The sequence below is a fragment of the Manacus candei genome, unplaced genomic scaffold (assembly GCF_025592945.1).
Source record: "Manacus candei isolate 608988 ecotype Guabito, Panama unplaced genomic scaffold, ASM2559294v1 h1tg000076l, whole genome shotgun sequence".
NCBI lineage: Eukaryota > Metazoa > Chordata > Aves > Passeriformes > Pipridae > Manacus > Manacus candei.
The window spans coordinates 11398321-11422995 of record NW_026138124.1 but is presented as its reverse complement, the minus strand read 5'-3'; the positions used below and the strand labels follow the sequence as shown (position 1 = coordinate 11422995).

The 24675-nt window shown below is 51.3% G+C and overlaps 1 protein-coding gene across 3 annotated transcripts in view; it reads left to right on the top strand.

Annotated features, from left to right (window-relative positions):
• Positions 1 to 24351, top strand: part of MNT (MAX network transcriptional repressor) — a 38281-nt gene extending 13930 nt beyond the window's left edge. For all 3 annotated transcript variants that reach the window (XM_051809977.1, XM_051809978.1, XM_051809980.1), the window contains exons 5-6: positions 15836 to 16028; positions 17479 to 24351. In XM_051809977.1, coding sequence (XP_051665937.1) covers positions 15836 to 16028; positions 17479 to 18185 — 900 coding nt within the window. In that variant the 3' untranslated portion in view covers positions 18186 to 24351. The remainder of the gene's footprint in view (positions 1 to 15835; positions 16029 to 17478) is intronic.
• Positions 24352 to 24675: the final 324 nt, after the last annotated feature.

Sequence of the window (24675 nt, the reverse complement as noted above, 5' to 3'; positions counted from 1 at the left end):
TCAGGTGAATTTTAATCTGTATGATTTGGGGAGATTTTCTGTTTGCTTAACTAAAACAGTTGGATTTCCATGAAGGTTTGGTATGTCTCGAATATTTGATGAGATGGATATGGGAGTACAGGTCATTTGCTTGGGAGCAGGGAAGGCCTGGAATTTGGGGTTGCAGCATGAAGCTGCAGGTGGGTAGGGTACCAGGAGTGAGTCTAGGGGAAAGTACAGGTAAAATTCAGTTGTGTTTGCAGCTGGAGGGAAGTTAGTGTTTGTGTTTGCTTGTTTAATGTTTGCAAAAGTGGTTAATGGTAGCACAAAAGAAATTGTAGATGTCCTCTGTGAGTGTGAGTGAAATTAATAGCATGTAATGCAATTAAAATTTATCCGGAAACTGGAAGAGTTGCTGCATTTATGGTGCAAATGAAGAGAGCTAGTACACCTCATACTTTCTAACTAGAATAAAGGATGCTGAGGACTGATCACAATGGGCTTTTCCACAGTAAAATGTCGTCTCTTCCTCACTTTCTTCCCATTTTCCTTAGTCCCTCTCACACATCATTTCCCTCCGGTGTTCAGAAGTGCTGGACATTGATTACTTGCTTCAGCTTCACTTTGGAGAGTCAGTAATGCCTCAGAGTGAGATCAGCTCAGCCCTTCTCGTTAGTCTTCATCAGCCACTTCCCTCAGAGAGCCTTTGGCTGGGGCAAATTCTGATGGTACCTATCCACTGTTTGTGTTGCTCAAAAAGGTATTTTGGGGGGCTGTGGTTGTATTGCAGCCTAATGGGCATTAGAGCAGATCTGAGCCTTTCTTTGGATTTCGGCCGGCTGATGTTTGTGGGGATGAGCCTCCATCAGCAGTAAGGGAGCAGAGTGATCCCATCACTGCTCTCCAGAGCCAGGGTGTCAGGAGCTGTGTCTGGTGTCGTGGCTGACACCCTGGGAATGCTGATGCACGTGCAGACTTCTCTGTGAAGAGACTCTGCTCTGGCAGTGTTTTTACTCTGTGCTTTTGGGAAGCACCTTAAAATTCTGTTTGAGACTGTCAGTGGAGATGGCTGATCCTGCCTCTCCCTCCTCCCTGGCTCCCTCGTGCAGTGTTTGAGTCTCTGGTGTGGTGCAGTTCTGTGCTGCCTGCAGGCGTATGGACCAACAGCTCCGTAAATCGCTGGGAGTGAAACCCTCAGCACGTCCTGTTCGGGGGTGTAAGGTGCTTTTTGATGGTCCAGAAGGCATTCACAGATTTAGAACCACGTTTTGTTTCCTGTAAGTTTCTGCTCAGGTCTGTTTCAGTGCCGCCTTTGAATTGTTTTTCCCAGCATGGATCCATTCTGGGAATCAGGATGGCTGGGATCGGGTCTGTCGACCCGGCTGCTCTGGTGTGATTTCTCCCATGCTGTTGTGTGTCCCCACCATCTGGGACCGATGGAGGTCTTGGGGTGGTGTAATTGCAATGTGTTCAGTCAGTGGAGTGAAAATGCAGAGGTTGGGAGGGCTTATGCTCAGTATTCCCTCCTGGTGTGGGACTGTCTCGCCAGCGCGGGCTGTGTCTGCACGGCTCTGCTTTACCAGCTCTGCTGCCTGTGCACCACAGATGTTGTAGCTTGCAGGAGGAGCCTCTGCGGTGACGAGTCTGGGGTGTGCAGCACTGGGACAGGGCTGGCCGAGTCTGGGGTGTGCAGCACTGGGACAGGGCTGGCCGAGTCTGGGGTGTGCAGCGCTGGGACAGGGCTGGCCGAGTCTGGGGTGTGCAGCGCTGGGACAGGGCTGGCCGAGTCTGGGGTGTGCAGCACTGGGACAGGGCTGGCCGTCCGGGTGTCCGTAGGTCAGTGTGGCAGCGCTGGGCTGGCGGCGGGAGGAGTGGTCGGTCAGCCAGCCTGCCTGGTGGTGCGTGGAGGAGAAAGTCACAGTGACCTCAGGCCTGTCCCAGCCACTCTCCCTCTCCAGCGGCCAGTGCTCCTGTGCCAGTGTCCACCTCCACGTGTGCAGGGAGCACATGGCGAGTGCCAGCCCTGCCTGGCGTGGTGGGGCTGCCCTGGGCAGTGACATGGCCTGGCTGTGACGTTGTGCAACTGCTGCATCACCTCCTCCTCCTCTTGCCGGGCAACCAGAGCCTCTCTGGCAGCTGCTTGCCTGAGCTCAGAGCAGCAGGGAGTATCCCAGGCAGCAGGGAGTATCCCAGGCAGCAGGGAGTATCCCAGGCAGCAGGGAGTATCCCGCGTGCAGTTTTCCCTGGCAGCACCTCTGTCACAGGATTCGGCTGTGCTAAAAACTTAAGCTCTGGGTTTTTTTATATATATTGGTTTTTTAATGCAGTTTGAAATTAGCTGTGATCTGTTTCAACAAAACTAACGTGCATCAGTGTGGGGATGGGCACTGATCGTATGCCAAGCTCCATTTGTTTCACTCACAGGCTCCGTGCTTCCCTTGAGAAGAGAACAGGGAAATTGTGCAAAGGAGATTTAAAACTAGAACCTTTTACTCCCAGGATAGTGAAGCAGTTTTTCACTAAAGGGAAAAATCCACCAAAAAACCCAAACCCGAATGAGCCTCGCAGGGGAGGAGCACAGTGCACCAGCCGAAGCTCAGTGCAGTGGCTGCTCCGTGCCCGTGGGCATTGTGGCAGTGCACTGATTGCTGCAGCCTCTCTTCCTACAAAATCCGTTTTCCCCCGTTCCAGCTGTAACTTCTTAGAAACAGGCGGTTTGTTTCCTTGGCTGGATTTAAATATTTGTATCTGCATCAAATCAGATAAGTCAGGAAGTTAAATTCCGAACTTCCCATGGAGCTGTCATTTTAATTTATCCTTGGACCTGGGCTTGTGCTCTGCAACAGTAAATTAGAATCTGCAATTAAACACACTGTTGCACAAAGGAAATGGGGCTGAACGCAGCTGGAAGTTAATAATCCCTTAGCTGGTGATTCAGTTTAAAGTCGTGTGGGCTGTTGTTCTGTGGCTCTGGCTGAGGGGGTTTCCCAGCGGGTCTGACAGCAGGGTGGGCTCCAGACGCCAGCACAAAGCCTCTGACCAAGCCCATTTGTTGCACGGACCACCTCAGCCACAAAACTGGAGAGAAAATGCTGGAGACCTCTGAGGAGTCTGTAAGATGCATGGAGTGATTTGGCTAAAAGCACAGTGGGAATAAAATGCTGTTTGCTTTGAGAGAGCAGAGCCCTCTCCCCTTGGCTGTCCTGGAGCAGTGTCCCCTGGCAGAGCCCAGGCGGGACAGGCCTGTCCTCCTCAGAGAGCCCCACTGCAGAGGGACCAGCCCAGCCCAGCTGGCATCAGACACAGCTCACAGCCCGTGCAGCTGGGCCCTGATGTGATTCTCCTTGAAGGATTCCTTGCCCCCTAGGAAATGTTGTAATCATTATCTTGGGAAGCTAGTTGAAAAACCCTTAAGCACGACTGCTCCTCTGTTCTCAAAATGTGCCTGTCACTGTGGTACCTGAGCACCCTCCAGTTCTGGGGGTTATTTTGTCTTGCACATTTAGTGTAACATGACATCCAGGTGATTTGCTCACCAGGTGACACCAGGTGACCCTGACATGAGGCAACCCAGCCCAGCAGTCTCGGGTCATGCTGCAGGTCCTGCTTGTTGGCCAGTTTCCCCAGTATAACTCAAACACTGACTAAATAACAATGTGCTTCCAAAATCTGAGACACAGCTGAGCTTCTCAGGGTGTGCAAAAGGCAAAGAGCAAAATCCTTGGAAGGTGGTGAAGCGGGGCACCATGTGTTCCAAACCCCTGTGTGGGCTGCTCGGTGTGGCAGAGGTGTTGGGAGGCTGCTGTGGTGACAGACATTGAGTCGTGGTCCCACAGAGCTGTGTTGGCTCTGGTTGTGAAATGGACTTTGCTTACAAATTCCCATAAGTCATCTGCCAGCCTTGTTTGTGATGTTAGAGACAGAATGTACCTGTGGTGAACTGAGAATTTATAGGATGGCCAGTTTGTCATTATTGCCTCGGGAAGGGGTAGGAAGGGTGGAATTTCTTTCTTCCCAAGGAGCTGGGGTTTGCCTTCCTGCTGATGGGATGAGTACTGGAGCAAGGCCGTGGACTGGCACGGGCTGAAAACCTGCCTCTGGGACCAGTCTTCCCAGGAATCATCCAGATAAATTTTTGATGCAAATCAGTCTTTTGATTTTTCTGGTTGGTTGCACTTAGAGAGATGTATAAATGAACAGCAAAGCCATTTAAAAGTCAGAAGGCTGCTTGTGCAAACAGTCTTGCTGCCACTTGAACTGCAGTCCAGCTGACCAGGGAAATATTTTACCAAAGTGAAGTAGTCTACATCTTCCTGATGGAAACCTGCCCTTTCCAAAGGCAGACAACTGGGCTGCAGCAGCCTCGCAGCTCCTTGCAGGTGATGGTAGCAGCCCCTGACAGTTTCTGTGGCCTGATTCCTTCCTCAGGAGCTAAAAAAAATGTTCAGGCTAAGAAATAGTCCTGGCATTCTGGACTCAAGGAAACGGACATCTCTCTAGATTCCAAGTAAATTGCTGCATTGTTCATTTTGGGGGAAGTGTGCCTGATTTCCTCCTCTGATTACAGATGTGGCTTCCTCAGCAGAGCTCTCTCCACCTGCCTGGGCCGTGGCCTCAGCTGACCTGTGGCTCTGTCACCACTGCCAGAATGATGGCATTTTCCTTGTCATGTGTAACTGCTCTGGGTTGAAGTTAAAGCAGGGTCTCAGATCATTGAGAAAATGGGTTCAGCAAACTCAAACAGTAAATGACAGAGCTGATGCCTGATCTCCTGCCCCTTGGGTAGAGGCCCCTTGGGAACTGATTTACCTGTGCTCACTGGTGCTGGCAGTTGTTTATGATGTTTAACTTGTTAATCCTCACCTCGTCTCTTTTGGCTTCTCAAACTGCCTGAAGCAACATGTTGTGCACCTAAAAATGATGCAGTTGCCCATCCGTGCCAACAATAATCAACTTAATTGACTCCCTTTAGGGCAGAATGAATACAAAGTACTGTCCAAGGATGCCTAAACAGTGCGTGTAAAAATCCTTTTTAAGCTGATCTCGTGGACTTGTGAACAGACCAGATACATTGGTTAAATTTTCCTGTTAATAACCACAGCATCTCTTCATCTTTTGGTTTGTTTTATTTCTCAGTCACTTCATCAGTGCCTGAGCACAGTAATTCATCTCTGTCTGCACATAGGTGACCAGAACAAGAGCAGTGGCAGTGCTTGAGTTGGGGTTTGAGTGTTGGTGGGTGCTGAAGGGCACTGCAGGATCCTGGTGCAGGAAGGTGCAGACACAAACCCACATGTCTGACGTCGATGTGGTTAAAGATCAGGTCTCATTTACATTCAGGCACTGTCATGGTTGGATTATTGATGAAAATGCATAAACCAAACTCTTCTGCTGAATCCAGTTAAGTTCCCCACCTTGAAGAGGGTGGCTGTAACTGTTATTCTTTACTATTATTCTTTATTCTGTGCCAACTATGAGGTGAATATACTCACCTTCTGCAAAACTTGTCTAGTAAGAGTTGGGTCCATCAGTACTGCCTCATGTGAGCAGCACTCACATGCCAAGCTGTGCTGCTTCATGGTGTTTACCTGACCTGATCCATTGATTATATCTTGTCTAATTAGCCTGAATCTCATTGCCAGTAATGAAGGCTTCCAGCATCCATAGGCTGTAGTCATGCAACATGTCATCTGTAGACTTCAGAAAGTGATGAGTAATAAGACCTTTAAAAAGCTATTGTTTAGTAACGTAAGGCAAGTTGGAGCGTGCTTAAAAATGGGAAACGGAATCCCCCTCTGTCCCTGCAGCTGCAGCAGGACCTCAGGGAGGCTCATCCAGGGAGCCATGGGGCGTTTTTATTTGCAGGATTGGTCACAAAACATGTCCTGCAGTAGTTCTTAAAAATGCCCAATGTTTTGACCTTGTTTTGGAAGATGTTTCTTAGCCTTTGCCAAGAGGGATGGTGATTTTCTTAATGCCTCACTCGTGACTCGTACACAAGAGTTTGGAAAGGGTTAATGGAGTTGTGAACCCATAGGTGTCTGTAATGGTCAGAGAATCCACACCTGTCCCACTGCTGTCATTTAAGTGGTAGTTTGAAGAAGCACTTGGGGTTATAAAAACCAAAACAACGTGTAAGTGGGGCACAGCACAGGGTTTAGAAATGCTGGTGTGTGGGAGCTGGTGGGGATTGTGTTTGGGGGCTGTTGCTTGTTCTGGTTGTCACCTGCAGTCAGAGCTGGCACAGGAGGGGAGAAAGGGCATGGCCCCTGAGTGGTGATAATTACAGCTTGATTGCACAGGCTGTTTTTATGTGTGACATTGCAGAAGTCACCTGCCTTTAAACTCACTGACGTCACAACTGTGTGGCTTGGGTTGGGGGTTTGCTTTTCACAGAGAGCCTGACTGGGACAAGGTCTGGGCTCCGTGGCACAACTGACAGGGCAGTTTGGGTTCCTGTTCTGGTCCGTAACAAAGGTGTGTGTTGATACTCTCTGAAGTTCCCGTGAATTAGTGCCCGACTGGAAACCCAAACAAACAGTTTTAAGGAAGCAGTGCACGGTGCACAGAGTGCAGCAGAGTTCAGCTGTGTTGTCCGAACTCTGCAGCTGTGGATGTTGTGGCAGCCAACATTGTCAGCTACAGAATAATCAGTGAGGGGGATTCTGACACTGTCATGCAGCAGCAGGAAGTTGGTGTCAGCTGAATCTCCCGTTGTCGTGTCAGTGTTACTCTGATGTGACAGGAATCCTGATACCATGTGCTCTGGAGAGTGTGGAAATATGAGTAAAATTTTTGCAAGGCTCCCTGTCCCAGTTGTTAGTTATAAAAAATTAATAGTGACTCTGATGCTGCCTGTGCCTTGGCCTTGCCCTGCCAGTTCTGTGGTTCCATCTGGACACTTCCCTGTGTGTGGCTGTAGTTGCTTTATTGTCCATTTCTCTGCACTGTTGGGCCTGGGCAGGCCATGGGGAGCTGGGTGACCTTGGGAAACAGCAAAGCTGCTTCTGCACAGGGTGGTAGTTAACACTGTAAACAAACCAGGAAAAAATGGATCAATTGGTTTTCAAATTTATTTTGCTTCTATCTGTCTTGCTCATGTTTTATGCCATTATGAGTTGAAATATCAATCTGAGGTTTAAAAGATCCCTTTCACCATGGGCTTCATACTGTTCTCTTGAATCCCTCTTGGGGATACACTGCTCATCCAGGGACAGCCTGCGTGGTACCCAGAGGAGAAATCACAATCCCCATTTAATAATGAGGGTGTCAGGTAGGGACTGTTGGTCCTGTTGTGCTGAGACTCATCTTGATCTGAATAATGAGGCTGCTTAGGCCATCTGGAGACAGCATTTAGGGGAAATTATGTCTGAGAATTCTGGCTCTGATTGAAAGAGCTGGGTAGCTGGCAGGTGAGCTGTTGTCCTGTCCTGCCACCTCATGGGCAGGGACCTGATCATTCATTGTATTTGTACTTAGGGGAGCAGGAACGAGCTCCCTGAGGGTGATTGGGCAGTTTCCTGCAGCATTAGAAAGAACAACTTATATTTTGCCCCTCTTCCCAAAAGGCTGAGAGGACAGTGTCTCTGAAAGGATGGGTCTCACTCTGCACACACCCACAGAGCTGGCATTGCAGGTTGGGTGGGTTTGCACAGAGCTGTGCCTTCAGAGCAGTGTGTGCTGATCAGAGCTCTGGGTCCCCGGCAGCTGCCACCTTCTTGTCCCTTCATGTTTAGGAATTTCACAGGACTTCACCTTTCTAAGGTAACCCCTCAGCCCAGTGGAGGAGCTTCAGCCTTGGGAGCCCCTCTGTGAGCAGTGGTGGCAGTCTGGGCACAGTGGGCACTGCAGCTGCTGTGCCCCAACCCGTCCAGCACAGAGGGCAGTTTGCACTCAGGGGCACAGCTTTGCCTCATGGTCTCACACAGGTGTTGGTTTATGTTTAACAGCTGGGCTTTGCATCCTCCCACTGCCACCGTGGCCGTGACAATGAGGGAGGTGGGTGGAGAGAAATCCTCTGGTGACCCAGATCTGCTCCATGGGCCGTGGGTGGAGCCACTGGGATGTGAATAACTGGCACTGACCTCCTTACACAGGTGGGGGAACTGGGAGGAGAAGTGGTGCAGGAGAATGGCACCTTCTCAGAGTCCCCAGGGCTCGGACCCGCTGCTGTGGTGTGGGGTGGTTCTCTTCTGCTGGGGAGGGTCGTTCTTCAGAGCCCGTGGCTGTTGGGACTGCCATCACCTGCCAGAACTGTGTTTTGGGAGGTGTCCTGCTCTCCTAGGAGAAATTCTCCCCTTGCTGCTCCCCGGGCACTGTTGGGGTGTGCAGCTCAGCTGTGCCTCGTGCCTGTGGGCTGAGCCAAAGGGCAGGAACACGAACAAAGGGAGTCGTGCCCAGGACCCATCCAAAACTCTGCCTTGGCTCCCATGAGGGCTGCTCAGAGGTGCCTCCAAGGAAAATACAGAAGCACAGTAGCAAATCAGTGTTGTGATAATGTGTCTGCACAGAAGTCTCCTCATCCCTGGCAGAGAAAACCCTGGCTGTGGCTCCAAGGCATAAAACTGCCTGTTGCCCTCTGGAGCTGATGTCCATGTGTCATCGTGGAGGGTTGGGAAGAGCTTCCAAATGCCCTGCATCCAGCAGTTGTGTCATTAATAATAATCCCTCCTTGAGATGCAGCGCGCTTCATTTCTGTTTGTAGAAAATGATGACAGAGGCGTATTTCCCATAAATTATTTTAATTTTTAAATTTTTTTCATTTGAGTGCTGCGGAATTAAATTTGGAATTATTAATTCCAAATTCTTAATTCCCCAATTATTTTAATTTGTTTGGGATTGTTTTCTGAATAACAAACACCATGGTATTTCAGGGTCTTTGGAGCATCCAGAATCTGCTAGAATCATTAAAATTGTCTTGCTTGTTTCCTGCATGACAGAGACTGGTTAAAAAAAATAAAAATAAGAAAAGTAAAACACACAATCAAACTTAACACCAAGTCATTGCAAATCATACTTCAATTCTTTTTATTTGAATTTCCTCTATCCTTGGTAGTCATATTAAGGAATAGAACAGATCTGCTGAACTGCTGGCAGCCAGTGTGGGTCCAGTGACTGGCCTAGGCATGGCTCTGCTTCTCCCTGCTTTGTTGTATCGTGTGTTCCAGTTGGTTGCTGCCTTTCTTTTGTTGGTTATTTTTATTCTGAATTTATTCTTTATCTTCCTCGTTTGGATTCTTTCTCCCCTCTGCCCCAGTGACTGTTTGTACTTTGTCCGGAGCGTGGTGCGTCAGGAGGCAGGTTCTACCAGGCCATGCAAACAGCCACATTCCAGCTCTAGTTCTGATCACAGATTATGGCCCAATGTCTGTTTTTATCAGGGGCCTGAAGTGCGTTTCTCAGAGTGAAATGATAAATGTAAATACCAACGCATGTTCTCATTTCCCGTGATCGCTCTGCTCCAGGCACATTTCCTGTTCTGGGAGGTATTTCTGTCTGAGTGTTCATCCCTGCCCTTGCCACCAGGTTGAGCAGTGGTGGGTGGTGCCCACCCTGCCCAGCCCCACTCCCCTGGGACCTGCTGGCAGCGGGTGCAGCACCTGCAGCAGGTGATGTTCCCTGCACTGCCCGTGCCTGCGTGGGGTGAGCTCAGGTGTTCCCTGCACTGCCCATGCCTGCGTGGGGTGAGCTCAGGTGTTCCCTGCACTGCCCGTGCCTGCGTGGGGTGAGCTCAGGTGTTCCCTGCACTGCCCATGCCTGCGTGGGGTGAGCTCAGGTGTTCCCTGCACTGCCCATGCCTGCGTGGGGTGAGCTCAGGTGTTCCCTGCACTGCCCATGCCTGCGTGGGGTGAGCTCCCCTCCCGGAACACAGCAGCTCCTTGGCTGAGCACATGGAACAGCCGGGTCACGAGGTCCTGGCAAACACCCCTGGCCCTGCTGCGGGTGCTGGGCGTTGTATGGACAGGGAACAAGGAGCTGTGTTTCACCTTGCAGGCTTTGTTTTGGTTTTGGTGCTGGTGTGAAATTTGAGATCTTAGGAGGCTGAAACCAGGGCATGAACAGCAGGAGCCTGAAGTCCTTGTGTGCGCCTCCCCTCAGCACACAGACTGTCCCCTCTCCTGGTTCACTGGGGGCTGGTCACGGCGGGACCTCGCCCCGTTCCCCCAGTGCTGAGCACGGTCCCGCCATGACCTGGGGCTTTGGGCTGAGCCCCTCGTGATTTTGCCTCGTGTCTGGGGAAAGCCAGCCCGTGGTCCTGTGGTGCAGCAGAGGCTGCAGTGGGCTGTAGCCGCGGGTGGTGACTGGCGGGGCGGTGACTGGCTCTGCGGTGCTGCCCCTGTGTCCAACCTGTGTTTTCCCATTGTCATGGTACCAGACCGGCACATCCGGCACTGCTGCGGGATCTCGGCTGGGAGAGCTAGCGGAGTGAAGCAGTTGCCATGGAAACCATGGCTTTGGTTCCTGTGGCAACCAGCCGGGGTTCCTCATGGCTGCTTCCTGCAGACCAAGGGGCTGGTTGGCATCAGCAGGAACAGGGGGCCAGGGGTCTGGGAGGTCTGCGGTGCAGGAGCGGGTCCTTGTGCAGGCAAAGTCTGGCAGATGTGTCACCTTGGCAAGTGCAGGCAGTCGCTGCAGAGGGTGGGGACACCAGCCTGATGCCAGGGAAACTGGCTCCTGGTTTTCCCACTTCCTGGGCTCCGCTCCATCACGGCAGGTCGGATGGGGTTGGGGTGAGTGGTTGTTGTAGGAACTCCACAGACAGTTTAGTACGATTCAAAACTGATAGAACCAGTGGCAAACCCCGAAGTCGTACAGGTGACTGTGGTGTCTTGGCAGCTGGGGCTGTTTGGGTTCCGTTTGGGGCTGTGTGGGGATGGCCTGTTCCAGCATCCCTCTGGTCCTGATTGGAATGTTTGTGGAGTCAGGCTGGTGGATGCTCCTGCTGTGGATCTCCTGCACCGTGACAGTCCCTGCAAGGATAAGATCTTTTTCTTAGTGTTTAGATTTTTTCCCATTGCATATAGGAATCAAAGCTCCATGTGGCAGTGGAGAGCCTGCCTGGCTGGGTGTGGTCCGTGCTGGAGGTCCTGCAGGTGGGATGGCAGCTCAGGAACCCTCCTGGTCCAGCAGCTCCACTCTGTGGCACCAGCTGTGATCCCCAGAGCAAAGAGTTAAACAATCTGGCTTGAAATTGCAAATCACTCTCCTGATCGCTCATTGATGAGGGGTTTTCAGTCAGTCAATGCTGTGTAGGAAAAGGTAACAACTGAAATATGCTTTGGAAAAGCTCGTAATTGAAAGTGCATTCTTAAATTGCTAATATAATGTTTATGAGGGGAGCTTTGTAATAAGGCCTTTTAAATTTCACTAATGCCAACCACAGGGCCAGCAGCATTCCTGGGGCAGGCACAGGGAAGGCATTTAGAGGCATTATTTCCAGTCTTGACATAAGAGTGAGCCATTTAATTACAGACAGCTATAAAATGGAGAATTCTTTGCAGTGACAAATGACTGTTGCTGCACAGCGATAGCAGAAGTTGGTGTCTGGTTTGTTTACCAGGTAGTGCCAGGGAGAGGCACACAAGGACCAAATAGTGGCTCTGAAAGAGCTGGGCAAGTGAGCACAAAAGAGGGTAGTGGTACTGCTGGAATTGTGTCAGGCCTTCACTGTTGCTGCAGCCATCTGGTCTCTCTTCAACAATCCAGGTGGGTGAAGGCTGCCTGGGACCTGACAGGTACAGGAACAGAATCAGATACTCTTGGGGAGCAAAGGCAAACCCACTTGAGGATTTTAATTTGGTTGCTGGTGTTTAAATAAAAGATGAAGGGACTCACCACCACTGCCATTGTGTCCTTGTCTCCACTTCCATCTGCACATGGAGCAGCCCCTGCTCTGCCCAGCGTGGTGGTACCTGGCAGGGGAGGGTCAGGCCCTTGCTCTGCTGCAAAGGACTTGCTCTCAGCTTCAACTCAGAAGAACTGGAAATGTTCAGAGTAAAACACCAACTCTCTTCACCAGAGCCAGCAGCTCAGTTGCAGAACTTCCCAAGCATCGAAAGCCATGGATGGATTCACAGGAATATGAGGAAATCCATGATTTCTTCCTGGGGTAGCTCAGCTTCCCCCTCAACAGGGTCAGGGTTTACTGACTCTTTCAGGTGATGCTCGTGTGGAATGTTTAGAGGTGCGTAGAAGTGAAAAGTAAGAGTTCTGAAGTTGTAGCTTCTCTGCAGAGTAAGAGTTGCCTGGACAACCGGGGTTCCCAATTGCTTAACAGGAAAAAGAGAAATGTCACAATGATTGTGGCACAGCCGTGAGGAGGAGGGTCTGTGCTGGAGCCTGGTGCTTGCAGAGAGCAGTCTGGGGTGGGCTGGGCTCCTCTGCTCCACAGAACTGGCACTGCCGTGGTGCACGTGAGCTGTGCTGTCAGGTGTCACCCCCTGCCCTGTGCCAGCAGCACAGAGCTGCCAGGGGCACACCTGGCCTTCCTCGGGCTCCCGGGGCCAGCCCGGCCTCGCCACTCCAGAGAAGTGGGAAAACACAAATGCAGGTAACTTAGGTGACCTTTCCACCATGAAGAAACAGGGTCAGTATTTCATGAGCCAGGTTAAGCGTGTGTCCTTCAGGATCTTAGCAGGCAGCTTAAGTGTCATCCCAGGTGCCAGCACCAGACCTGACCCCTCACCATGGCCCTTCCTGGTGGCTGTGGAGGCAGGTTGGACAGCAGCTCCTGGCCTGCAGCTGCTCCAGGTCTCTCTGCCTTAATGAAGTTTCACACCTTGTAGGACAGGTGGTCGGGCATTTGTAAGAATTCCTTTTATCAAAATGTAACTCTCAATGATTGTGTTGTTTGTAGTTTCTGGGACCCCTCTGCCCATTTCAGCACTAATGTTATGTGCCCTTTCTGTTGGAAAATCCCAAAGGCTTGTGTCTCAGAAAACGATGTGTGATTACTTCTTATTTCAAAGCTACTGTGTTTGTGTTGCATAGGATCCATGGTGCTGGTGCTGACAGAAATTCTTGTTTTAGAAAAAACATCCTGGGGGTCAGTGGGTGTCTCTAAAGGTGTTTGTTGTGGTCGGTGACCACAGTCCCAATGAGCAAAGTTTGGCTGTCGCTGTGGACTTTATAGACTGATGGGAAATCCTGGCACCTGATGTGGGCAGGATGATTTGCAGAAGATAATCTGTCGTGAGGGAAATGCCAGAGAGCGTCTGTTCCCGGGGCTGCCGGTCAGAGGGACACGGGAGACGCTCAGCCACCCTCTTCCATACTGGCTGCAGTGGGAAGAAATACAAAGGCAGGAGGGTCTCTGCTCCATGTCCCTCAGTGAGTGCCCATTTCTGCAGAGAGGCCAGGGCCATTCCTGCTCCCAGACTCAGCTCCCAGTGCAGGCACACACCCAGTCCCTGTGGAGCTGGGAAGGGGCTGCATCCACGTGTACCCGCAGAGAGCAGGGCAGTGCTCGGAGGGAGCTGCAGGAGGGGCAGGAAGGCTCTGGTTAATCACACCCAGTTCATTATTAGGCCAGAGCAGCTCAGCCTGGAGATCCGTCTTTACCAAGTGAGCCCCAGTGAATTGCATCCCAGAATAGTTTTTGAAAGATTACCGGTGCCAGCAGGGATTCCAGCCCATCTGCTCCTCCAGCCTCCCTGGCAGCTCCCCTTGGAGAGCTCCCAGCCGGGAGTGAGCCCTGGGAGGAGGGAGGGGCAGCTGGGAGCCAGTGCCTGCTCAGGGCTGGGGCTGCCCCTGCTGAGGGAGGCAGAGCCCGTGGGGCCAGGCTTGGACCAGAGCCACATCCCAATGCCTGTGGAGTGCCTGGAGAGCAACAGAGTGAGCTCCCTGGCTCTGTTTGCTGGGAGACTCCTCCTGGTGCTTCCTAAGGGTTTGCCTGCCTTCCCAGTAATTAAAAGTTTATAACTAATTACCAGCTGCCCTGCTCATATCTCGTAGTTATGCTTTCCCCATGCTGGGAGTCTCCTCTCGCAGCAGGGAGTGAAGCCAAATCTGATCTGCTTGAATATGCGTGTGCTGTGCCCGCTGCAGGCTGCGGGGGTTCTGTGCTCACTCCTCCTGGAGAGCTGTTCCTGTTCTGTCCTCCTGTGCCCTGCAGCTGTGGGGAGATGCTGCAGAGTGGGGTTGGGCTCATGTCTGCCCCGCAGGTTTAGCCTCAGCCTTTCTCCTACCTGCCTCTTTCCCGATGACACAGTGAGGGGGAAGACATTCAGACAAGTTATCTTCTTGCATATTTAAACCTGAGCAGGAGTGTGCACTTTCCTCATTGCTCCGTGTCCCACCCACACCCCTTTCCCAGGGGATCAGAGCACATGAGTGTTTTCTGGGTCAGGCAAAACACTTTGGCTGCACTTGGTTGGAAAAGAGACTTTAAAACTAGTCTGTGGATTTGGGCCTCAGCCATGTGGGAATCTCTGGGCTACAGGTCAGGGCTGGTGCAGACCCAGGACACCGGGAGTCCCCATCCCCCCTTCCCTGCCATCCCTATGACCCCTCCCTGTGGTGGGCTGCAGGTCTGCTGGGCTTGCCCAGGACAGGACTGTGTGAGTTGGCTTCTGCTGCTTGCTTTGGTTTGGAAGGCAGCATGAGGGAGAGAACTGCCCCCTTTGCCTGAAAACCCTCTATTTTGAGGGGCTTTTAGCTGAGCTGAAGGCAGCCAGGCGGGAGGCAGAGGAACTGTCTCTATTGACACACCTGCAGTGGTTGTGCCCTGCTAACACACTTTGCTTGGCTGTTTTAAAAATACTTCCTTTATTGTTATTACCAGGACAAAGGTAGTGACAGGAGCTGCCCTAGTCTGTGTGTCAGCTTAGGCTGCATTAAAGGTCTGGCTGAACAGGCTTTAAAGTCCTTCCCAGCAACCTTCTGATCTACAACGTCAGCAGAACCACTGAAAGGCATGAGGTCACGTTCTGATTGCACTTGTCCTGGAGAACCTTAGATAGAAATAAAGAGCACGTGTTCAGAAGACTGTGAGCCTGGTCCTCTGCCAACTGTGGGGTTTGCTTTTGAGCTCAGTGCTTGCCAGCAGTGAGGGAACAGGAGCATCTGTGCAGGCTCTGCGTGGCTGGTATTTTCAGGAGCGTGTGTGGGATTTGAATTCCCAGTGGTGAAACTTAACTTCTGAAAATGGACAGTCTCTATGTGGTTTTACAGATTTCACTTATTTTGTCTGTTTTATGCATACAGTCAGTGCTACCCTGGGCTGGGGGCTGGTTCTCTGTGCTGTGACTGTGCAGTGCCACACCGCTGGCTGAACTCACCAACGTACTTTGGTGAAGACGAGCTGTTGCTTTCTGCTGCCTTCTCCATGGCTGATCCCCCTCCAGTCTGTGTGGTTTATATTTCCCAGAAGTACTGTGGGGCATCTCTCTGTACTGTGCTGACTGACGAGCAACTCCCCTGCCGACAGACACTTCCAGTGCATTAGCAGGAAAGGAGAACATACACAGTTCCTTTGTGTCTGACCTCAGGATTTCTCTGTGATGCAAGGGGTTGTTGGCCCTTCACCATCTCTCCTAGGTCAGGAGCTCTTGGTGTGATGTGTGTTGCTCAGAAGCTCATCATTTGCTTTTCCTTTCCTTCTAAGTGTTTCAGTTTTTGAGGCTCATCAGTTTTCCCTCAGCAGGCGGAAAGCATTTGGCCAGAGCAACCCTTCAGGTGCCAGCTCTTGTCCTCTTTCTGCCTGAATTTGGCAGGTGTAAATGTAGCTGGACACGTTTTACACCAGCATAACTGGCAGTGTAAGAAGATTAGCTGTGGACGTGGGAGTGACCGGGTTAGCGTAGACTACTCTTGTCTTTGTTCATGTTATATTTCTTTTTCTTCCTGCTGTTTTTAGACTTTAAAGAGGAAGGAAAAAGAATATGAACATGAGATGGAGCGGCTGGCGAGAGAGAAGATCGCTACCCAGCAGCGACTGGCAGAGCTGAAGAACGAGTTGAGCCAGTGGATGGACATCTTGGAGATTGACAGAATTGTTCGACAGACAGTTCAGCCAGAGGATGACCAGGCATCTACCTCGACAGCATCAGGTACCCATAGTTTTTCTCTCCTTGTAATCACCACGGAAGGTCACTGACACAGTTACGTAGGGGTGGTGGGGATCTTCCTTTGGCAGCGTCAGGGTTTCTTTGCATTCAGAATAAAGTAAAAGGCTTTCGAGTGTTGCTAATGATTGATATTGGTTAATAACACATTGCTGCTCGTGTGAAGTAAAACTGAAATTTGTGCATCAATGTCAGGTAGATACAAAGTGCAGGTTTGCACTTCCGACCTGCCACTTCCTCACGTGGAGAAGATTTCCTTTTACACAGCTTTGCAGCCCTGCTCATTAGAAGTGGACATCCTGATGTATTTGTGTGGATATGGGAGGGTGTTCAGCACATAGAGAAGAAGGATTTGGTACCAGAGCACTTAAACAACTTAAGGAGCCTTCATGTTGCATGAGAAGGATTCATAGTGAAGATGAAATGATGCTAATGGATATCTGCCGTGCAGTTCCCAGTGAGAAGTTCTGTGAGATAGGAGAGTGCATGCTTTCCTCCACACCAGGGATCTGCAGCAGGAGGAGTAGGCAGTCTGTGGATGTAGAGCTTTGCAGAGATGTGGAGACTGTAGCGCTGCGGAACCGTTCACAGCAGCTCCTTCAAACCAGCATTTGCTCTTGGCCCTGCAGGCACATGATACCATGGCTTCCAGGAAGGGAAAATCTGAGGTTTCTGGTTTGTTCAGGCTTGTTTTCAGGATTATCACCTCTGAACACACAGACAGGCTCCATGTGTAGGCTGGTGGAAGTCAGGAGTAGCAGGGCTTTGTCGTTAGGAGCATTGGCCGTTCCCTGTGCAGTGGCCTGTGCTGAAAGCCACCGTGTCAAGTTGCTGCAAACCAGAGCTTGTGAAGGGGAATTATCTTCCCTGGTTCCTGCTGCTTCTGTATCTTCTGGGATTTTTATTCTCTGCAGCATGGCTGGCTCTAGAGCAGGCAGTGCAGGGTGTTTGTGCTGGCTCTGCAGGGCCAGCATGTTCCTGCTTTGCTTCATTAGTTCCTTCACTGGACAAAAGTCCATTTCCCAGAACTACATGAGGGACTTGCTACCATACTTCTCTATTGCTGTTTCCTTCTTGCTCTGGGAGCAGAAAGGGTGGTGCCAATCAGTGGAACAACTGGTCAAGAAAGGAAATCCTGTTCCTCTTCCCAGAAGGAGCCACTTCAGCCCAGACAGAGGTCAGCCAGGTGTTTTCTGTCAGCCTCTACTCACGGTGGTCCCCGTGCCTGCCCAGCGAGACCTCTTGGCCTGTTGGGAGCACTGCGCTCTAGCTGGAGCTTGGGGCTGTCGTGCCTGCTTGGCTCCAGGTCCTTGGCCCACAGCAGTGAGAAGAGGCCATGCCATGCTGTGCCATTGTGCTGCCCTTTAGGGGGGCTTGTTGGTCCAGTTCATGCTCTGCTTGCTTTTTTATGGGAGTTTCCTCTCGTGTTTTCCAGAGGGTGAAGACAACATCGATGAAGACATGGAAGATGACAGGCCAGTGAACTCATTACCAAAACTTACCCAGCGCCAGCACCCAGAGCTGCTGAAAGCTGTCCCCCCGAATGCTGCTCCCCCCCTGCCCGCGGTCCTGCCCCCTCACCTCTCCATCCAGCAGAAGCCCCACGCCCAGCCCCCCCTGCAGACACAGGCACTGGTCCCGCCGCAGGCGATCGTCCCTGCACAGACTCACATCGTGGCGGCCTCGACCGTGCAATCGACTGTTATCGCCCACACGGCCACCACCCACGCCTCGGTCATCCAGACTGTCAACCACGTGATTCAGGGGCCACAGACCAAGCACATTGCTCACATTGCACCTTCCACGTCCAGCCCCGTGCAACTCACCACTGCTGCTCAGCCCATCGGCCACATCACTGTGCACCCCGCCACCATCAACCACATGGCCCACCTGGGCCCGCAGCTGCCCCTCTACCCGCAGCCCGTGGCCGTCAGCCAGCCCGTCGTGAGCCACATCGCTCACACCATCTCGCACCAGCAAGTGAACGGCACGGCGAGCCTGGCCCAGCCGGCGGTGATGGCCAAGCCGGCCGTGGGCACCCAGGTCGTGCATCACCCGCAGCTGGTGGGGCAGACGGTCCTGAACCCCGTGACTATGGTGACCATGCCCTCGTTCCCGGTGAGCACGCTGAAGCTGGCCTAGAGGGGACGGGCCGACGGCCAGGTCTTTGGTGGGAACCTTTCCTAAGGAAACTCCATACATTCCAACCACGTCCGGCTCGGCAGGAGGGAGGCACAGGAATGCCGGGCCGGGCTGGGCCGGGCTGGGCCGGGCTGGGCTGGGCTGGGCTGGGCTGGGCTCAGCTGCCCAGGGCCCGGCCTGTGCCCAGTGCCCAGCCTGGGGACAGTGCCCAGCCTGGGGACAGTGCCCAGCCTGCCAACGGGACGGGGACGGGGCTGCTCCGCGCTCGGATTGGCTGATCTGAGAAACTGCAGAGACAGTTGTTCATGGTGATTTTTTTTCCTTTTATGTGTAATGAGTGAACTATGGATATGATGTTCTTAAGACTTTAATTTTGCCCTCTTATGTGTTGCTTCTTTGTAGAATAAAAATTGCTGATCTCTTTATCGAGACATTGCGTAGAATGGGAAAAAAATCATAGAAGTCTATATTTATATATATGTGTGTATGTGTGTGTATATATATGTACATACATATATATATAAATATAACATTTGAAGGCCTTTTGTAAGGTTGATTATTTTGCAGGATTATGAGACAAAATTCATTTTTGGAGGAAGAAGATAGAGTGTCCTCTCTAAACAAGAAACTTTAAGATAGATGGTTTGGTGGACCAGGGTACCTCTATAGTGACAAAAAAACCCCAACAACAAACCACAAGTCAAACCATTTTAAAGGTATTTCCCATCAATATATTACATTTCAAAAACCATCTAAAATCACTGTGACTTGTTATGGCATTTTAAGGAAATTCTCTGTCCTGTCTAATAAAAGGAAAAAGAATACACAACCGAATTTCATTTGTTGCCGTTTTATAAATGACTTGATTTTTATAGCTATGTCAAAAAAACCCTGTTTTTTATTATTTTAGTGGTTGACAGTGCTTTGTTTGGATGTTTTGGGGGGTTTTGGTTTTTGTCTGGCTTGGTTTGCTGATGCAGTAATTGATTTTGCAGATCTCTGTGCACGGCACAGCCCTGGTCGGGGTCTCTCCTGCCAGTCCAAGCCCCCCAGGTTTCTCGGGTTCGTTGTTGGGCAGAGGCAGATACTTTGTGCTGGCAGCTTGCTGGGTGTTCCTGTGGCCTGGTGGGTGGAACCTGGGACAGGAAGACCAAGAGAAATGTCGTGGATTTGCTGTGTGGGTTAATGTTGTTTGTTAGTTTGTTCTGACCTGACCACACTTTGCTGTTGTGGTCAGTGGGTTCAGAAAGGGATAAATGGGGATGTGGTTCCCTTCCAGAGCGCAGGCAGCTTTGGCAGCTTTGTTCCTTTTTGGGGGGTAAACAATCTCTCCTTGTGCAGGATAAGGGTTTGCTGCAGGAGATCAGTGTGAGAGCTCGTGCCTGACAGTGAGATGTGCACCAAAGAACCCTCGTCCTTTGGGACCCTCCTGTTGCCCCTTCCTGGTGATGGGGCAAGACCTCTCTGAGGTCAGTGGCAAATCCTGTGGAGCCAGGAGAGGAGGAATGCTCTGCTGGTACCTGCCAACCTGCTTGGGAGGCTGCTTAGGATGTGTTTTGTTGCTGGCTGAATGTTCTGGTCCTTGCACCGTGTGTGTAGTCACTGCTGTGAATGATCTCCATTCTGTCTTCCTCTCTTTTTAAAGTAAGTGTTCCACAGTCCTTTCTGCAGGCAAAATTCCTGCTGTAGCCAGTGACTGTTCTCCTTGGGACAGGATGGGAGGGTGGTCCCAGCATCTGCCCAGGAGCTTTGGGAGGGGAGGAGGTAAGGAGGGCTGAGCCCTCACACCTCACTGTGCTGCCTGCAGTGTGTGGGTGAGGTCCTCTCTAGGAAAGCAGGACCCATAGTCTGCCCAAAGACATGTTGACTCCAGCAGCACTTTTGCCTTGTTGAGGACTGGTGTGAAAGGGGTTAAAGTGAGAACACTTGCCTGTTCCATACCGTCCCTGGTTGAAACTGGTCTGGAGGCAGGAGAAATGACTGCAGAGGTCAGGGGTCATTGTGCCTTCTGAGCAGGTCTGGCTGGGAATTGCGTGACCTCTGTTTGTGAAGCCCCAGTTGCTCCACAGTTACCTCTTGTTTTATTTTTTTCTTGCATCCTTGAGTCCAGGAAGCTCTTAGCTGTGCTGCCAGCACAGCTCCTGCAGAATGGACGAATCTTAAAGGATTTCTTATCCTGAAACCACATCTAAGCAGATGATTTGTTCTCATTCCAGTGCACTGTTAACACTGGGAGGTTCCCGCAGTCGCCAGGGTTTGGTCATCCCTTGTCTGTGCAGGTGCTTTCCCACAGAGGCTGTTGTGTGCCAATATTTGGAAGGTGAGTGTTGGGTATCGGGGCAGTTGCTCCTCATCAGAAACTCAAGACAGTGTTTGCAGCAGGGTCATCTCCCTTCTCAGGGGACTGTGTGGCTTTGCCTTCTGCAGTGGTGTTGGGAGTGAGGACATGCCTTTCTGCCTTTCTTTACTGACATCACAAAATAACAAAATCTCGTTACTGAATGGGAAGGAGCGGGATTGGGAACAGGGCTGAGTGCAGGAGTTGGCTGAGAGCCCCAGGGAGATGAGCTTTCTGCTGAGTGATGGAATGGCCTGTGCTGCAGGGACAGGGGGTGCTGCTGAACCTCATCTCCTGCTCCCTTGTGGTTTAGAGGGAGGAGTGGCCCTGCCCAGCCCAACCCAGCCCAGTCCTGCATCTGGGCCAGTTTTTCTCTCCATTTGGAGTTGTGCCATGCTGTGTGTCTGATCCCCTTCATGGGTGTTGAGCTCCCCTTCAGGAGCAGCCTGTCCCCCTTGGTCAGCTGCTTTGGATGTCTTGGGTCCTCCCATTCTCATCTGCCTTTTTCAGGGCTACCAGAAACATTTCTTTGGGGTTTTTGTCTTTTTTTTTTTTTTAAAGTCAGCAAACTTCTTTCTCTTCTCTGTGAAAAAGAGCAGCCACAACCCTTCCTTTCCCCACCTCTCTCATTCCTGCTCAGAAAATTCAGATTTACACTGATGCTCTTAGAAGTCCTGTTCAGTACTGTATGACAAGGGGCACTTAAAGAATGTCTCTCCTCCTTTGATATATGTTTTCCCTATGGAGAAAGCTATATATAAATATATATGTACACTTGGGGATTCAGAAGATCTAATTTGTCCCCCCAAAAAATCAATAAATACAAAGTTTAGAAGAAATCTTTTCTGTTGTTGAATAATGTTAGTTTTTTGTAACCATACTATAGAAACAATAGAAAATGGGTTTTCTACATAGTAGTTTGAGAGGATTTTCTGTTCTGTCATGCCTGGCTTGGAGCCTGTTGGTCAGTGGAGACCAGGGCAGGTGCCCTTGCAGCCCACGCACTCCCCACGCTTTGTGTCCCACTGCCAACAGCCAAAATGTGGTCAGGAGCTGGGGCTGTGCTTGGAGCTCAGCTGGCACAGCCAGGTGTGTTGGAGGGTGAGCAGACCTGTGCAAGCAGAACCCCTCAGGTGACTGAGGTGACAGAGGGAACTCTCTGTGCTGCCCCAGCTGGGAGCAGCTGCGGGAGCCCCACGGCTGCCAAAGCCACTTTCCATCTCACCTCCCAAGGAACTGTGGGCAGAGGGGAATGAACCCAAACTGCTACTTGAAAATGTTCTTGAAAAGAGCTCTTAATGCTGACACTTTAGATACAGGAATGTATTCCTGACGTCACCAAGAACAATTAGCCAGAACTGTGTAGTTTAGCTTAGGAAGGGAAATGACCCCATTTCCCACGTTCTTTCAGTCACTTGAGTGGGGTCTGAGAAGCAGCAGGTTGTGTGTCCCTGGGGGCACAGGGGGAAGGGGGCAGCTGGTGGCACATTGGGCAATCAGGGCTGGAGCCAAACTGCTGCTGTCGGGCCTTTTTCTGCACATGTATGTGTGTGTGAGTGTCCGTGTGTCTGTCCGTGCTGGGGCTGAGTGCTGGGTGTTGAAGGCCAGAAGGGCTCTGGTGTCACCACTGGGCTCCTGGCCAGTGGCATGGTCGGGTTTTGGTTTCTTGGGCAGAGCTGGACAGAGGGGATGGCCCTTGCAGAGGCTTCTGCTCTCTGGCAGTGGCATGTGGTGTGTCCGGGGAGGAGCATTTCTCATCTCACAAATGGGGCCAGCCTGGGCTGCTGCTGCTGTTGGGCTCCTTGTCTCCTTTTCTTTGTTTAACTTCAAAGTGGCCTTCTGTAACAAAAGAACAAAAGAAACAAAAAAATGCCTTTGGTTGGTTTAGGTGAGGTGAGGTGTCGGTGTCGGTGTGGTTGTCCGTGCGCACGCCTGGTAGATTCCTGTAGACATGCAATGCAAGGCTTATCGTGTCTGGTTTTTGTGTGTGGCCTGTGTCTCCTTGGACTGGTTTGCATCCTGAGGAAGTTTTTTGCATTTAAACAAAAAAAGAGTGGGAACTGTTGGGGGTTGGGTGGGTATGAGGGGCCCCCATGTGCCGGGGGCAGGGGAGGTGTCCTTGCCTGGTGCTTGTTTGGCCCCTTTGCTTCCTGTGACGTGTGGAGTGTCCCCAGCGGGGTGAGTGGCCTCGGCCAGATGAGCCAGGTGACCTCTGCTCACCTGAGCAGGACGTTGTCTCGGCCGGTCGGCATTTAGGCACTTCCTTAATTAGCTTAATTAGATAAGTGGCTGCCCTGAGCTGGGACTTGGCTGCTGTACAGCTCTTGGAACTGGTGTGGAGGTGAGCTCTGAGTACTTGCAGGTGAGGCTCCTCCAAGACTTGGCATCTGTTTCTTTCTGAACAGTTATTATTTTGATTCTAAAAACTGTTGGGATGAGGAGAGGAAAAAGTTCATACTTATGGCCTGGTTTCCATTCCTTGTTACCATTTTGGACAGATTAAAATGGTTTATATCACTGTCTTTAGGTTATTTCCTTCCTGAGTCAAACATCAGTTATTAGGAGCGGAAGGAAAATGCTCTGTGGATAGAGTCAGTCATGGCTTCTTTCTGTCCCAGTTATACAGAATTTCATAATCCAAATTTGAACTATTAAAATACCAGCCCGAGCCCAGCACTGGGTGGGCACAGTCTTGGCAAAGGTTGTGTTTGGCTTTTCCCACGCCAGCTCACTCCTCACCCGGGGCTGCTGAACAGCAAAGGAAGGCCCTGGTGGCATCCATCCTGTGCCAGTGGCACAGGGACAGGGCTGTTCTGTGCTGGGGTTTGCTGGCAACTGGCCATGGGATGCCATTGTGCTCCTCATCAGGACTGCATGGCTGGTCCTGCTGTAGCTCTGAATGGGGCCTGTTTTTCACCCCTTTCCTTGTGCTGTGAAGAGGAATTTGAGTATGAAGGAGCACAGGTGTGGGATGCAGAGCCACCAGGGCTGGGGAGGTGGCTCACCTCTGTCAGGTCTTGCTGTCAGGGAAGTGTCCCAGCCCCTCTCTGTGCTGGGATTTTCCCTGGCTGGCTGGCAGGAACGTCCTCCCGTCTGTGTTGCTGTGGCAGGCACGGGCTGTGCTGGCAGTGCTGCTGCTCTGTGCTGGCCAGAGGGACCCCAGTGTGCTGCCAGTGAGATCCCAGTGTGCTGCCAGCGGGATCCCGCTGCCAATGCCTTACAGATACGCCTTAACAACCTGAGCCAAAAGTGTGGGGGTGCTTGACAGAGTGAGAAATCAGGGACTGACTGCACCATCCAACGATTTATTGGTGTCTGGTCAGGCCTCCAGCCTGGGCATTGCTGGGTGAGGAGCCATGGTGGGAGCGGGTCCCCCCACTCTGTCACTGCATGTGACCTCCCTCCCTCCTGGCTAAAGCATTTATTTATTTATTTTCTCCTGCTGCGCTCCCGCGTTAGGAATGTGTCACTGGAGCTGCTGATTGTGAGCCCAGTTGCTGCCATTGCTGGCCCAGAGCCCGTCCCTCCCCTGCCCCTCACAGGAGCCCCAGTGTCGTGCTCACCTGGGCAGGTGCAGTCTGTGTTTACAGTGAGGACGTGTCACTGTGTTACCAATTTACTGACTGAATATTGACAAACTAGACTGTAAAGATTTTTATGTGTTTGGATACATCTGCTATGTGAAAAAGCAACTAATTTTGTACATATTGTATTTTTACTATTCAGCTGTACAATACTGGCTCTTCATGCTCCAGAATTTAGGTATCCAACATGAATGATATCCATGTAATAAGCACTTGCCTGAAATAAATATAAAACTAAAATAAACATGCACTGAAATCCGAAACAGGATTCTGCATTTGCCTCCCTGTGCTTTGCATGCAGATGCACACCTTGTTTGTAATTTCCCAAGAGCAAAGCCTTCCCTCCCTCTGGAGCCATCGCTGCCACTCCAGGTGTGTGTCACTGATCCATGGGCTGGAGCTCCAGGGGTGTGTCTGGATCAGGCTGGGGGGAAGCAAATCTTTGCAGCCTCTGGAACCTGTAAAAACTTGGGAAATTGTGCCCAGACACCTGCGCTTCTCGTGCTGAGCCAGGAGGACTCGGGCCCAGCTGGAGCCCATCCCAGCCCTGCCGTGGGGTCCCTGCAGA